The sequence below is a fragment of the Camellia sinensis genome, chromosome 4 (assembly GCF_055761805.1).
Source record: "Camellia sinensis isolate YWXY chromosome 4, ASM5576180v1, whole genome shotgun sequence".
NCBI classification, from domain to species: Eukaryota; Viridiplantae; Streptophyta; class Magnoliopsida; order Ericales; family Theaceae; genus Camellia; species Camellia sinensis.
Genome location: NC_138964.1, coordinates 14,323,880 through 14,338,284, shown reverse-complemented (window position 1 = coordinate 14,338,284; position 14,405 = coordinate 14,323,880). Strand labels below are relative to the sequence as shown.

Here is a 14,405-nt window from a genome sequence, read left to right as displayed (position 1 = left end):
AATGTGGCTCTGAGAGAAGGGCAAGTCTTTTGCATTATTTTTTAGAGCATAGTCTTAAGCTCTGGAAAGCAGACAACAAATATAGCTTTAATGGTTGCATTTTGAGATCTTTGTTCTTAAAAGATATGCTTTGTGGCTAGCTAATGGCAGATTGAGAAAAAGGATTGGTCTATGGTGGTATGCTATAGTGACTGCCAAATTTTTGGCAATGCAAATTCAGTCAGCTCATCCTTCCCAATTGTATTCCCGCCCTTCGCAATTTTCACTAGACAACATTTTTTACATAATATTTAGCAACATGAAAACATTCAATTTTGCAAATCAAAAACAAATTTAACAAGATAGTGGTGAACTCACAAGGCATGGTAATGCTTAGGAGTCGGGACGGATACAGACAAATGCAAAGTTCTTTTGTGCTCGTCCTGCTTAAAGTGAATGAGCGTTAGCTAAATGTTTAAGCCCATTAAATAACTGAGCTGGGCTTCAGTAGACCTAGCTCAGCCTGAATAAGCTTGCGAACACAGAAGACTATAAATTCATATTTATTTTTAATAATATATCAAATATAATTTCATTAATTTATTTTATTTCTTTGATTATATTTGGTGTTGGTAAATTGTAGTTACCGAGGTTTAGCATAATTGCAGGAACTTTATTTGTGATTTGAAAAATTACTTTGACCTGTCATACTCATGAAATGAACGCCAAGATCTCTCCTGTTAGATAGACGTTAAAAAAACAAACAAAATATTTACACCTAAATGGTCAAAATACCATTCTCATTCCTTGTAAAACCACTTTCTAATCATTTGCCTTCACATCTCCAACAAACCCTTCTCTCTCTACAAACTCTCTCTTCATTGAATTTTTGAAAATCCTAATGTGATCACTGCAATAAATTAGAATCTAACACCATCTCAATAGAATGACTGTTCTCGTAAATGATGATTTTATTCGTAATATATTTTTATTATATTTTAGTGAATTAAATGTGAAAATGAATGTCATGGTAGAATGATCATTCAATTCTACTTTATTTTAATAAACCAAACATAGTGTAATAGTACACTAAGGTAGTGTTTGGTTCATTGGAATGAAATGAAATAGAATTGTCATTCTATTAGAATATCCATTCTTATATTTATTAGTTCATTTAAAAAAAAAAGGGGTAAATTACAAATACACCTCCTGGAATTTGTTTAAAGTATAGATTGGCCCTGTTTGGTAGAGCTGTGGGAAAGTGCTTATAGCTTATGCCTTAACAGCTTATAGCTTATAACTATGAACATAAACTGATTTCTGACTTATAAATTAAACACCTCCTACCCCACTCAAAGAATAAGCTGATTTCTGACTTACAAAAAGTTATAAGTTGCATTGTTAAGTTAAATCAAACACATCAAAATAGCTTAAATTAAGCTGAAAGCTGAAATAAGCAGCTTTTAAGCTGCACCAAACAGGCACATTGTCCTCTGTGGTTTGAAACATTACAAATACCTCTTTATTAAAATTTTTTATTTAACAGAATTAACAAAAAAAGTGAAATTCATAATTGCTCTCCTATATAATAATAAAATTACTTAAATTATTAATTGAAATATATTTCTAACATTATTAAAAATTATTAATTAACTTGATTATTTATTAATTAAAAGGGCAATTTGTTATGAAATTAAAAACCTTAAGAGGTGATGTAATTTCTAAAATCACATGGGGTGTTCACATTTTAATCAAACTTCAAAAGGTGTATTTATAATTTATCAAAAGAAAAAAAAAATGCATTCAAATGAACATTAAAATACTACATGGAAGCCTTAACACCCTAAGGTGATATCTTCTCTATTTTTCTCTAGGTTTTGTCAGGGCATGGGCACTTCAACTAGTGTATTCAGGGTTATTTGGTCATTTAACCTCCAAAAGTAACACCGTTTGAGTTCAAGTGAGAGGAAGGGAAATCTTGGTATTAGTTTGACAAGTAAAACAAGTTAGTGTAATTTTTCAAACTACAAAGGTCTTTGAAATTATGTAAACCTCATGGGAGTTAAATGTAATTTCCTAAAAAAAAAAATCAATATTGTATAAAAATATTGACTATTAAAATGATTGGCACTTTCCATACTTCATGGGTGTAACATCAACAAATTCACTCATGACCAAGTTACAACCTAAGAACTATGACAATATTATGTTTACTATTTGTATTTCATTCATTCCATCAGTATGTGATCATGGATCTCAATTTCCTACTCCGTTTGTGTCATCTACAGTATGATTAATTTCATATCATTCATTTTCAATTTTCTTTATCAGCTCAAATACCACAAATGTACATTCTGCATGTATAGCATTGCGGAAATGCACAATATTTCAAGTTCAAAATCTATTTTGAATATTTCGTTTTAACTTTTTTTTGAATATGTAGAATGATGCATGATGATGATGATGATGGTGTTATTGGTGGCACTTTGTCTCACTTTTTTTCTCTCTACAACAACCTCCTCCAATACTCAGTGTGAGTTCCACCTCAGTCTCATCATCATAGCCATCTTCTTTGCCAATATCAATATGATTATTATTATCTTTATTTTTTAATGCTATAGCTCTATATGTTTTTGAGGCACTCACTACTCCTCCAGTAGTTGAGGAGATATTATCTTCTTCTTCTTCTTCTTCTTCTTCTTGGGCAGGCCTTTCAAGATCAAGATCAAGATCAAATCCCTTTGGGATTCTTGGAGTCTCCCCACAACAACTACTGCTACTTCTCTCTGTATTGTCTGGCAGTGTTGTCATTACTCTTTGAACATGGAGGTTATTATACTCAGTGCCCCCAGTGGTGGTTGTTGGTTGGTGCCGGTTGATCAAAAGGTTAGAATAGTTGCTACAATTTGAGTCGATCCTTGGAACCCCCCAATACATTTCTTGTTTAATCTTATTATTTCTCATCTCATCCATCAGCATCTTCTGAACACTATACAACCGGTGGAGTTCTCGTACCTGCAATATATCCAGTGTGTTTCAATCATTTTGATTTTTAGTTTTTGATTTTGTCAATTTCGTCTTTAAAATACAAAATGTGTCATTATTTCCTCCCAAACCTAATAATGTTCAAATTAGTGTCCAAAATAAGCATATTTTAGACTTTTCATCTTAATAGTTGAGGAAATTTTGGACATATCAATCTCCTTTCTCTTCCTCTAATCTCCCCACTACAACAAAAATGATCTATTATACTGAAAATTAGAAATATATATATATATATATATATATATCAAAATTGTCATTTTATATAATGAATTGGGGAAAGCAAATTTCATTGCATAATGCATCTGATACTAGTGAAGAATTTTTGTCGCGTATTTTTATTTTTATTCTAAAAATAGTTCACCAAATTGAAAATAAGCATAATGTTTGGGACTAAATAAAACACATTCTGAATTTTAGATCCTTCATTATATTACAATTTTCCAATGATTTTTGCAATTGATTGCATTCTCTAAAATCTGAGATGAATAATTGACGGAGGCTTCATGGTTTCTGCTTTTAGTGACAATTTTGAAATTGTCGCTAATAAATGTAATTTTATATTTTAGGGACAATAGTTTGGTTCCAAAAGGGTAGGTTTATTTTTTGAGGAATTTTGTTTTGTTCTAAAAAGATGGTAATTCATTACTAAATGTTTAATTTCGTAGATAAAAATACAATAATGACACTTTTGGCAACTAAAATATTTCATTCCAAAAAAGTGATTTTATCTCTAAAACCTCAATTTGTTGTACGGTTCTCATTCTTTGGTGAATCTCTTTGAGATCATTTGACGACTTCAATCCTTGTGTGCCTCCTAAGATTTCTTTTGTGTGGCCTTCAATTACTTGGTGGTCGTTACAAGATTCTTGGAGGTATTGGTGAAAGTTATCTATTTTTTGTGGTGAGTTAGAAAGTTGAGTTTTGTTCTTATCTCTCATTCTTTTTTGTTTGTGATTTGGTTGTATTTGTTAGATCATTTGGTGTCTTGTGAGACTTGTTCTTTGGTCTCTATTGGTCACTATTGGTTAAAACTTTGGATTCCAACAAGATTTTGAGAAAATCTGTACATTGGTTTGGTATGCTTCATTATTTGTGAGAATTTGTTTTGTCACTATTATAACTCTTTGGAACAATCGTTCTCATTGTGATAATGAAGTCTTTCTATTTGTCATGGATATAGGCTTAATTAGGTCAAACCATGTGTTTGTGTTTAAGAAGTTTCTCTCTTGAATTTGTATTTGTGTATGCTTTTTTTTGCTCCGTCTTCAAAAAGATTAATTACCTTGGTGTGGTTTAATTTTTTTTTTTGGAGCTCTCAGCACAACAAACAATCATTTATGGATGGAGAAATCTATGATGTGTATCCTTAAAAAGGGGCACAACGAAGTTACAATTTTTTGTGATAAAAATTATGAATTTGTGATATGTTATATCGTCTTGTGGTAAAAGTTATGAATGACCAATTTATAATTTGCAATGAAAGGTATACTTAGAAAAATTATCCCATTTTATGAGTTACGTTACAAAATTTTGTGATGTTATTATAGAACATATTCGATATGCACCATTTAAAGATGTACCTAGTAGCATCACCTTTTGTATCTACTGACTCCATAGAAGTTCTAAAACAAGGTATTGAATTGTACACAATTATTTCGTGCATGATTTGTTTTACAAACAATGAGGAGGTGAGATAGAGTTCTTATATTTTGAACATTTTCACAATACCATATCAATAAGACAAACACATACGTTTTATGTTGTAGATTTGTCATGAACACCATTATATTGCGAAGAAATACATCAATGTCAGAAACACATAAATTAAATATAGAATCAGACACAGAAAACACATAAATAGACAAGATTTGTTTTAGAGCTCACTTATAAAAAATCTTCTCTATCCATTTGACAAGTTTTATGTGTTCAGTTTTGTATTTGATTTTTATGTTCCTAAATTTACTGGCCTTTATATAAACCAAATCAATAAAACTAGTAAAAAAAAAAAAAAAAAGTAAAAAAAAAGAGAGTAAAAACGAAAATTTGATTGTGTTGTACCTGGTGTTGAAAAATATCTTGGTGTATAAGCATTGTCTTCTTGATAGATTCAATGTTGTGTTGATTGAGCATGATCCTCCTTTCCATTGATGACTCCTCAAAGTTGATGATAACAACAACAACAACAATAGTACTAAAAGAAGTAATTTTTGCGCGGAGTGGTCCCAACAACTCACACCAAAACTATCAACTTTTGTGATTGTACTTCTATCTATTGGATTACTTGTATTTTGCAGTTTGGTTCCCATTCCTGAAATAGTGACAATTGTGTTAAAGAAAAAAAGGTTGCCACTTGTATTCATCAAAAATTTCATTTTTGTCACTTAATACTGTGTTTAGTTAGGAGATTTGGAGAGGAATTTGAAAAGAAAAAGGGAAAATATGTGTGAAACTAGGTAAAATGTAGGTATATTTTATTCACATTTCACCTAACTTTTTCCTTTTTCTTTTCAAATCTTTCTTCAAATCCTTCAACCAAATACAACGTAAGTGTAACATTTAACTTTTTAGATTTTAAGATTTCAAGCAAAGTTAACAATATCATTGACCTTAGTGCGGGTGACATGAATTGACATGTAAGAGCATCTCTATCTAAACTTTTACAAATTAGTATGCCAATTTTTTTTAAAAGCTTAGCTGACAAATTAATATATATAAATTTGAAATTTCTAAAAAGGAGTACTTCAACTGATATATCAAATTTATTATTTATTGCTTTTTATTTTTATTTTTTTACCTTAATTTATTTTGAACACTTTTCTAAGCCCCTTACCTTATGATTAAAATAATGAAAACAACATAATTTGGCATTCTCTTTCGATTATGCCAAATTTGGCAATTGTCAACTCAATTTTACACATTCGAATTGAGAAATATTGTTGCCAATTTTCATTGTCAAATGTGTCAACTTAGATTTGGTCATTGTCACAATTCACAAAACATTTGGATAAAAAAGTACAAAAATAATAAATTTAACTAAAAAACACATAATTATTTGTTGTTGTGAACTGTTAAAACAAAATGGACGCTTCGCACAAAAATAAAAAATAAAAAATAAATTTATTGAGAAAATAAATGAATGGGTGTGTGGGAGTTTACTTCCTTTGGATGAAATGCACTACAAAGAAGGTGGAGGGGGGACAGGGACAAGTTCATGTGTCCACCAAAGACCAATAGACAAACCTGATCTTCTTGACTCACACCCAACTCAACTCAACTTTACCATTAAAAAATGAGAAAATTATAATACAGTGAAAAGTGAAAAAAATATTTATTGAAAGGTGGAAATTGCAACTTTTACCTTGATTTCTCTACCCAAAAGAAAAAAAATTACTTGTAATTATTTTTTGTCATTTACACTGATTTAATGTAATTTTTCCTTTAAAAAACCAAGATTGCAATAAACCTATTGAAAGCAAATCTAAGAATAAGAATAAATTTGAACTCTACTACACTAACACTACAAATCCTTAACCCAAAAAATAATTTGCCTATATCGCATGGTTCCAAGGTCAACTTTTCTGGATCTTGAATTTGTAGAGAGACAAAAAAAAGAAAAAGAAAAAAAAGTAACATAAATGAAATATAAGGTAATCTTTTATTTATGGGTAAATTACATTGGTAGTTTTTATATTTTATCTCTTCTGTCATTTTGGTCTTTACAATTTCAATGATCTCAATTTTGACCTTTAAATTTATATTTTGTGTTAATTTGATTCAACTGATAATATTTTTAGTATTTTTGATGAAAATGATTGAATTGATTCAAGTTAACTTATAAATTTATAATTTTATTCCTAGAAACATGTCATAAGCCACTTATATGCGTATTTTTCATTAAAAAATGCTAACACTTGTATCAATTGGACTGAATGGAGATAAAGTCATAAATTCAAGTTAAAAATCGAGTCAATTAAAATTATAGTGACCAAAATGATACAAAAATTAAAATATAAAGACTGCCAGCATAATTTATCATTTATTTTTCCTCCGCAAAGTCTTGAAATTCAAGATCCAAAAAAAATTCATATTGTATAAAATGCAGACTATTATATATGTAGATTTCCTACATGTAATAACTTGTGAAGTTGGTTTTTGAAAAAGCAATGGCAATGGGCCATTCCAATTACAAAATTCTTCTACATTGCATTATAATTTCCAAAATCATAATCAAGTAAACAAAATTCTCTCTCCACCCATTAGGCACCATTAAATGTGTAAGTAATGCTCTATAAATAAAAAAAAATTAAACAAAAAACAAACACAGAATGATACGACAATCTTGATCTTATAACTTTAATATTGTATTTGGTTGAGAGATTTTGCCAGAAATTTGAAAATAGAAAGGGAAAAGGTGTGTGAAACTAAGTGAAATGTAAGTATATTTTATTCTATTTTATCTATATTTTCTCTTTCCCTTTCCAAATTCTTTTCCAATCTTCCAACCAAACACAGCATAAAATAAATCCTATTAAAAATTTTCAAAAATGTCACTATCTCATCATAAATTCTATATAGAACTTTTGCAAAAAATAGAATTTTCCTTAATAGTCTTCCTACCCAAGCAACATTTTCCCAATCCTTTACTTTGAAGTGATAAAGGGTTAGGCTCAAATATTAGGAGACTCACTCTAAACTTAGGCTTGGAATTTTTTTTCTTTCGCCCCATAATTGTTCCCACTTTAAAATCTGATTACTTGTAATGTATGCATATGAATGCAGAGATCACAAAGACAGATAAAAGCAGACAAAATCAAGTTTATGACCCTACTACACTAAAGCTCTAAATTCTCATAAATGTAATTATTAGTCTAGGTGAATTCAGTACCAAAAAATAAAAATAAAATATTAGGATTTGAAGAAGAAGAAGAAGAAGAAGAAGAAGAAGAAGAAGATACCTGTTAAGAAAAGATGTGGGCAGATGGCAATGTTTTCTCATGAGAGTCATTGAAAATCTTGCACCCTCTTATTATCCCAATGCTTTTTTTACCCATAAATAAACTGATCTCATCTCATCTCATCTCTTCACTATCAAAACTATAAACTGAGCAAATAATCAAAAACCCAATAATCAACTCAAATGAACAACAACAACATCCACAGCTCATTCATATCATATCATATCATGATCTTTGTGAACAAGGCAGAGAGGGACGGAGATAGATAGAAATGAGATGGGGAGAGAGAACCAGCTACTACTACTGCTGCAATATCTCTTTGATTTTTCCCTACAGAACTTAGCTCAACTTTCAGATACAACAAAGTACCCTTCTCTTAGAAAATTATCAATCACACCCTCCTTGTTACTAATAATAATAATAATTCGTCATTGACAGCCTGTAGAGAGAGAGAGAGAAATAAAAATAATAAAGAGCTGGAGTAGTAATGTGAATGTGTGAGTTCTTGGGTGAGAGATACAGGAGCTGGTGCTAGCAGTATATGGTAGAGCATGTGTTAAAATATATTTGAAGTCTTTTTTCTTAAAAAATAATAGCACTTTCGTAAATGTATGATTGAGACTGTATTTTTTATAAGTGAAAATCAAGAAATTTGTTGTATAAAACACAAAACCGACTTACACTTTACGAAATTGTAATTATTTTTATTTAAATTTAATTTGTTCTAATATGCATATCAAATTTATGATTTTTTTTAATATTATGTTTTAAAAGTACGGCTTGGCGAGTGAAGTCATGTTCTACGATGCAACTTTAAAATCGGCAATGCTACGTAGCTCAAATTTTGTGGCTCAAAAGTGGCTCAAATGGCCAAAACGACGTTGTTTTGAGTACAAAACAACATAAAAATGGCCAAAACGACGTCGTTTTGGCCATTTGAGCCACTTTTGAGCCACCAAATTTGAGCTATGAGACATTTTCCCTTTAAAATTTGGACAAATTATATTGATATTTTTTATATTTTATTTTATATTATTTTGATCTTTACACTTTCAATTAACTCAATTTTAATCTTTAATTTAGATTTTATGTCAATTTGGCCTAATTTGTTTGTTTGTTTTTTTTTTGATAACCCGGTATTTGAGTTAATTTACACATATCTTGACTAATCCCGAGATACCAATCCTACCACCCACTTGCAGGAGCCCCCATTTAAAACCAGGATGAACATCCTATATAGACATGACCCTAAGGAACTTGTTGCTACTAATGGATATTGAACCTGAGACCTAGAGGGAACACATCCCTAAATCCCAAGTTTTATGCCAACCCCTTGAGATTCAATTCGGATAAAGTTGTTAGTGCTTTTAATGAATTGAAATTAATTTATTGAGTTAAACAAATTTATAATTTTACTTTGAAAAACATGATACATACCACTTATGTACATATTTTTTTTTTATTTTAAAATGCTAATAATTATAAGTAAATGGATTAAATTGAGATAGATTCATAAATTTAGGATCAAAATCAAGTTAATTATAATTATAAGAATCAAAATGATGCAAATGCTAAAATACAGAAACTATCAACGTAATTTGCCCTTAAAATTTTTACAATAAATTAATTAAAATCTATGTTTCCAAAATGCTATTTTAGGCTTAACGCCATGTTCTCAAAACATGATCTCATCTAGATTTTGAGAAAGGGAAATGATTTACGAAACATAATTATTTATTAAAAAAAAACTCAACTAGAAACAGGTGATGACAATGTTAAAATTATAAGTTGAGTTTATTAGGTCCTCCACTTAGCTTAAATCTGAATCACATTTATTGACTAGAATTCTGAGTAAATTTTTTGAGATTGTAACATTTCTGGTGTATTATATCTGTAGATTAAAAAAATTACAAACACGGTGATACAGTCCCCAACAATAGAATTCAAAACGGAGCTCTATGCACTTTGTAATGAAAAAAAAAAAAAAAAAATCAAAACATCACATCATTTGGACCTACCATTCCTCCGTAGCTCCATTAGAGCTCCTATTTTAGAACTTTAAAACATTTTTGTATTACAAATTCAAAAAATTTACTTAAAAAATTATAAATAAAGATTGAGAGCTCTAGTGATGTGACAAGGAGTGTGGCCCACATGTAATGTGATGTGTGTGTCTATATTATTGTTTTGTTTTGATTTTTTTTTTTTCTCTTACCACATTACTAGAGCTCCTTTTAGAGATTTAAAATTAGAACTCTCTATCATTGTTGAAAAATTATTGAGAAATATCAATACATGATTTAAATTCATTAATAAATATCATAATGGCCTCGTTTAGGAAGTTGACTATTTTAGTAGACTATTTTAGTTTTAGCTATTTTAGTAAGCCAAAATTTTGTGTATTTGGAAAGATGATTGAATTTTTTTTATAATTGGATATGATGTTTGTGAAAAAAAAAAGTAAAATGATTCAACAATACTTGGTAGCCTGAATTTTTATGACTCGAATGGCTCGAATATCTCAAAACGATGTTGTTTTGGATGTAAAACGATATCGTTCTGATACATTCGAACTATTCGGGCCACACAAATTCGAATTATCAAATATTTTTCAAATAATTATAGATTTGATGTGACATTTTATCTTATTAATTATTTTAATTTATTTTATCTTTTTATAAATTTTAACCTTAAAAAAAGTCAAAAATATGTTCACTTACCAAACAGAGCTATACATATTCAATTTCGATTACACATTTTAATTATATGGATACAAATCTAAATTTATAGACTCAAATCTTTGTACATACATTTGTATCAAAGTGTTGTAGTTGAATGTGGAGGAAGATAAGAACGTAGGACCCACAGAGGAGGAAACAGAGGGATATGTTTAATGGGAAGAAATGACACTCCTTTCCCCTCCTCATCCTCAACTGTAAATCAATGTGCATTTATGTATGTAGGCCCCCGGCAAGATAAGTATAGAATATCATAAAATCTTTGAGTGTCAAATTTGTGTCAAGAATGAGAATGGGCGGTGAAAATTAAAAGTGTATATCATAAATTTTATATATAGAATGAACCTAAAAAATATATTAATATTTTCAGTTAAATATCTAAATTTATAATATTACTTAATATATATATGTGTGTGTAAGAGATGTGAGATTCTAGTTCTAGACAGATAGGTGATTCTGACCTAACAGCAAGCAGGACATTAACATAGGCACTACATAGGAATAGGGATGGCAACGAGTCGGGGCGGGATCGGGGATCACACTCTCCGTCCTTGATCTCTGATGGTGGAAATTCCCTCGTCTTCGGCCTCGATCCCCGATGGGAAACCTATTACCGTCCTCGTCCTCGCTCCCGTCCCCGAACATTTCTCGGCTCCAAAAAAAAAAAAAAAAAATAGCCGCAACAGCAACAGCAACAGCAACAGATCAAGATCATTGGAGTCGATGATTTCACCTCCAAAATCAATAGCCCCTCTGTGTGTGTGTGCGCGCGCGCGCGCGCGCTCGTATAAGGGGAAGTTTGGATCATCTCCATCTTCTTTCTTAACCAAAAACCAAAAAACAACAGCAACAACAGTGAGTTCAAAAAAAAAAAAAAGAAAAAAAAAACAACAACAACAACAGCAACAGCTGCGTGATGGAGGAGAATGACGCTGGTGAGAGAGGGAGGAAGAGTCGCGGTGAGAGAGGGGATGAGATACCGCACCGTGACCGTGAGCAAGAGTGGATAACGCCAGTGAGGGAGGAGAACGATGCCAGTGTGTGTGTGTGTGTGTGTGTGTGTGTGTGTGAGAGAGAGAGAGAGAGAGAGAGAGAGAGAGAGAGAGAGAGAGAGAGAGAAGGAGTCGCTGCCGTAAGCTTACGAATTTTGGAAGTTGGCCTTCGGTAATCTTGGATTACTGGCCATCACGGCACCATTCTACGAGGGGCGGAATGGGGTCGTGACAGATTGTTATCAGAGCACAAGTTTCTTATAGTACGTTACTCACACACTTTGAGTTCTAAAGAGCATAGGATTTCCCTTAGAATCGATGTTAGGATTGCATCATAATGCTTGCTACTTGACAATGTGTGCATCATCTCGGCGTGAGTATTTGTTAGTTGCATGCATATTATTTGATCGTTTTGTTTTAAAGTCACATTTTGCATACTCTTAGCATAATGAGAAGGGGTAGACCACCAGTTGGCCGAGATCATCCCGAAGACAGATTGGACAGATTAGAGAGATTGGTTGAAGGTTTGGTCCGTGAGTTGTGACAACCTAGGCCACAAGACACTAGTACTACTTCTATCCAGGTCAAGCAGACAAACGGCCGGCATGCAGTTCCACCTCCACCTCCTCCAGCACCGCAAGTGCCTCCACAACAAGCTTTATATGGGGACGGCACTATAGCCCTGATCCGAGAGTTTAAGAAAATGAAACCGCCGAGATTCTCTGGGGGTTATAGAGCCGATGAAAGCCGAAGCGTGGGTCTTGGAAATGGAGAAACTGTTTGAGATTTTTCCCAACACCGACGCCCAGAAGGTGTCATTGGCCGTGTTCACATTAGAGGATGATACACGAAGATTGTGGATGATGACCCGAGAAAGCAACCTAGGTCTGACTTGGGCCAGATTTTTGGAGTTGTTTTACAACAAACACTTTTCCCTTAGCGTTCGAGACCGTAAGACTACAGAATTCCAGACTCTAACACAAGGCAGCAGGACAGTGGAAGAATATGACCGTGCTTTTATCGAGTTGGCGAGATATGCGCCTCACATGGTCGATGATGAATATAGAAAAGCCAGGAAGTTTGAAAGTGGGCTTCGTGGGCCGATACAAGATCGAGTTAACATGCTCAACATGTCAACTTACACCGGAGTATTGGACAAGGCCATCCTTGCAGAGGCTAACTTGAACCGATATCAGAATTCAGGAGAGAGCTAGAGGAAAAGACAAAACTATGATAATCGCCGAGTTCCGTTTAACGCCAAGAAGAAAGCGAATGTGGGCAGCTCTAGCAACTCGAACCAGGAAGGTAATGCTAAGCCGACGTGTGCAAGTTGTGGGAAACCGCACTCCGAAGTTTGCTGTTGGGCATCAGGAGCCTGTTTTGAATGTGGTGAAATGGGTCATCGCGTGAAAGACTGTCCAAAGGCAATGACTGATCATGGTAAAAAGAATGGGAGTACCTCGGGCTCTGCACAGAGAAATAACATCGGGAGGGCCCAGACGAGACAGGGCAGAGTTTTTGCATTGGTACCAGGAGACACTCAGAATGCTGAGACAGTCGTGTCAGGTATACTCCCAATCTGCTCTCAAGATGCATACATATTGATTGATTCGGGTTCTACACATTCATTTGTATCTGCTAAGTTTGCCGAGAAATTAAATAGAGAACAAGAACCCCTTGATTATGTGTTATATGTGTCTACTTCATCTGGGAGAACTATGATTGTTGCATCCATTTATAGGGCGTGTGTCGTTATGATTGAGGGTGTAGAATTATTAGTTGATTTAATGCCGTTAAGCATGACTCACTTTGATGTCATATTGGGAATGGATTGGTTAGTAACGAATCATGCATCTATTAATTGTGTTTCAAAGAATGTCACACTGAAACCCCCAAACCAAGCCGAGGTTATTTTCCAAGATAAAAGAGTACTACCCCCACCTTACTTAATCTCATCCATGAAAGCCTATAAGTTGATCCAAAAGGGGTGTCAAGGCTATTTGTGTAGTATACTAAGTGATTTGAATGGAAATGTTGAGTTAGCCGACATCCCAGTGGTTAGAGAATTCTCCGATGTTTTTCCAAATGAATTGCCTGGCCAGTTAGTAGATAGGGAAATAGAATTTACGGTTGATGTTATGTTGGGAACCCAATCTATCTCCAAAACACCTTATAGAATGGCCCCAGCCGAACTCAAGGAACTGAAACTACAATTACAAGAATTGTTGGACAAGGGATTTATTAGGCCGAGCATTTCACCTTGGGGGGCACCAGTTCTATTTGTCAAGAAAAATGATGATACACTTCGTCTTTGTATCGATTACCGAGAACTAAATAAGGTGACCATTAAGAATAAATATCCATTATCGAGGATTGATGATTTCCTTGATCAACTACAAGGGGCACGGGTCTTTTCTAAGATTGATCTGAGGTCAGGCTACCATCAGCGGAAGGTTAAGGCCGAGGATGTCGAGAAGACTGCTTTTCGGACAAGGTATGGCCACTACGAATTTTTGGTAATGCCTTTCGGAGTGACCAACGCACCTGTAGCATTCATAGATTTGATGAACAGAGTTTTTAAGCCGTACCTAGATGAGTTCGTGGTTGTTTTCATCGACGACATACTGATCTATTCCAAGAGTGGTGATGAGCATGAGAAGCATTTGAGACTAGCCTTACAAATCCTAAGAGACAGG

The 14,405-nt window shown here is 33.0% G+C and overlaps 1 protein-coding gene across 1 annotated transcript; it reads right to left on the bottom strand.

Moving 5' to 3' along the window:
• Positions 1-2,129: 2,129 nt before the first annotated feature.
• Positions 2,130-8,357, bottom strand: LOC114312738 (uncharacterized). Its single transcript, XM_028259018.2, has 3 exons — positions 7,980-8,357; positions 5,083-5,332; positions 2,130-2,994 (listed from the first exon to the last, which is right to left on the bottom strand). Exons 2-3 carry the CDS (start codon positions 5,167-5,169, stop codon positions 2,452-2,454), a joined length of 630 nt encoding a protein of 209 aa, XP_028114819.2. The 5' UTR covers positions 5,170-5,332; positions 7,980-8,357; the 3' UTR covers positions 2,130-2,451.
• Positions 8,358-14,405: the final 6,048 nt, after the last annotated feature.

Excerpts from the sequence above, each read along its gene's own strand:
- LOC114312738 (XM_028259018.2), bottom strand. The coding sequence starts at position 5,169 with ATGGAAAGGAGGATCATGCTCAATCAACACAACATTGAATCTATCAAG. Across the intron at positions 2,995-5,082 it reads AAGATATTTTTCAACACCAG|GTACGAGAACTCCACCGGTT; the intron begins GTACAACACAAT and ends GATATATTGCAG.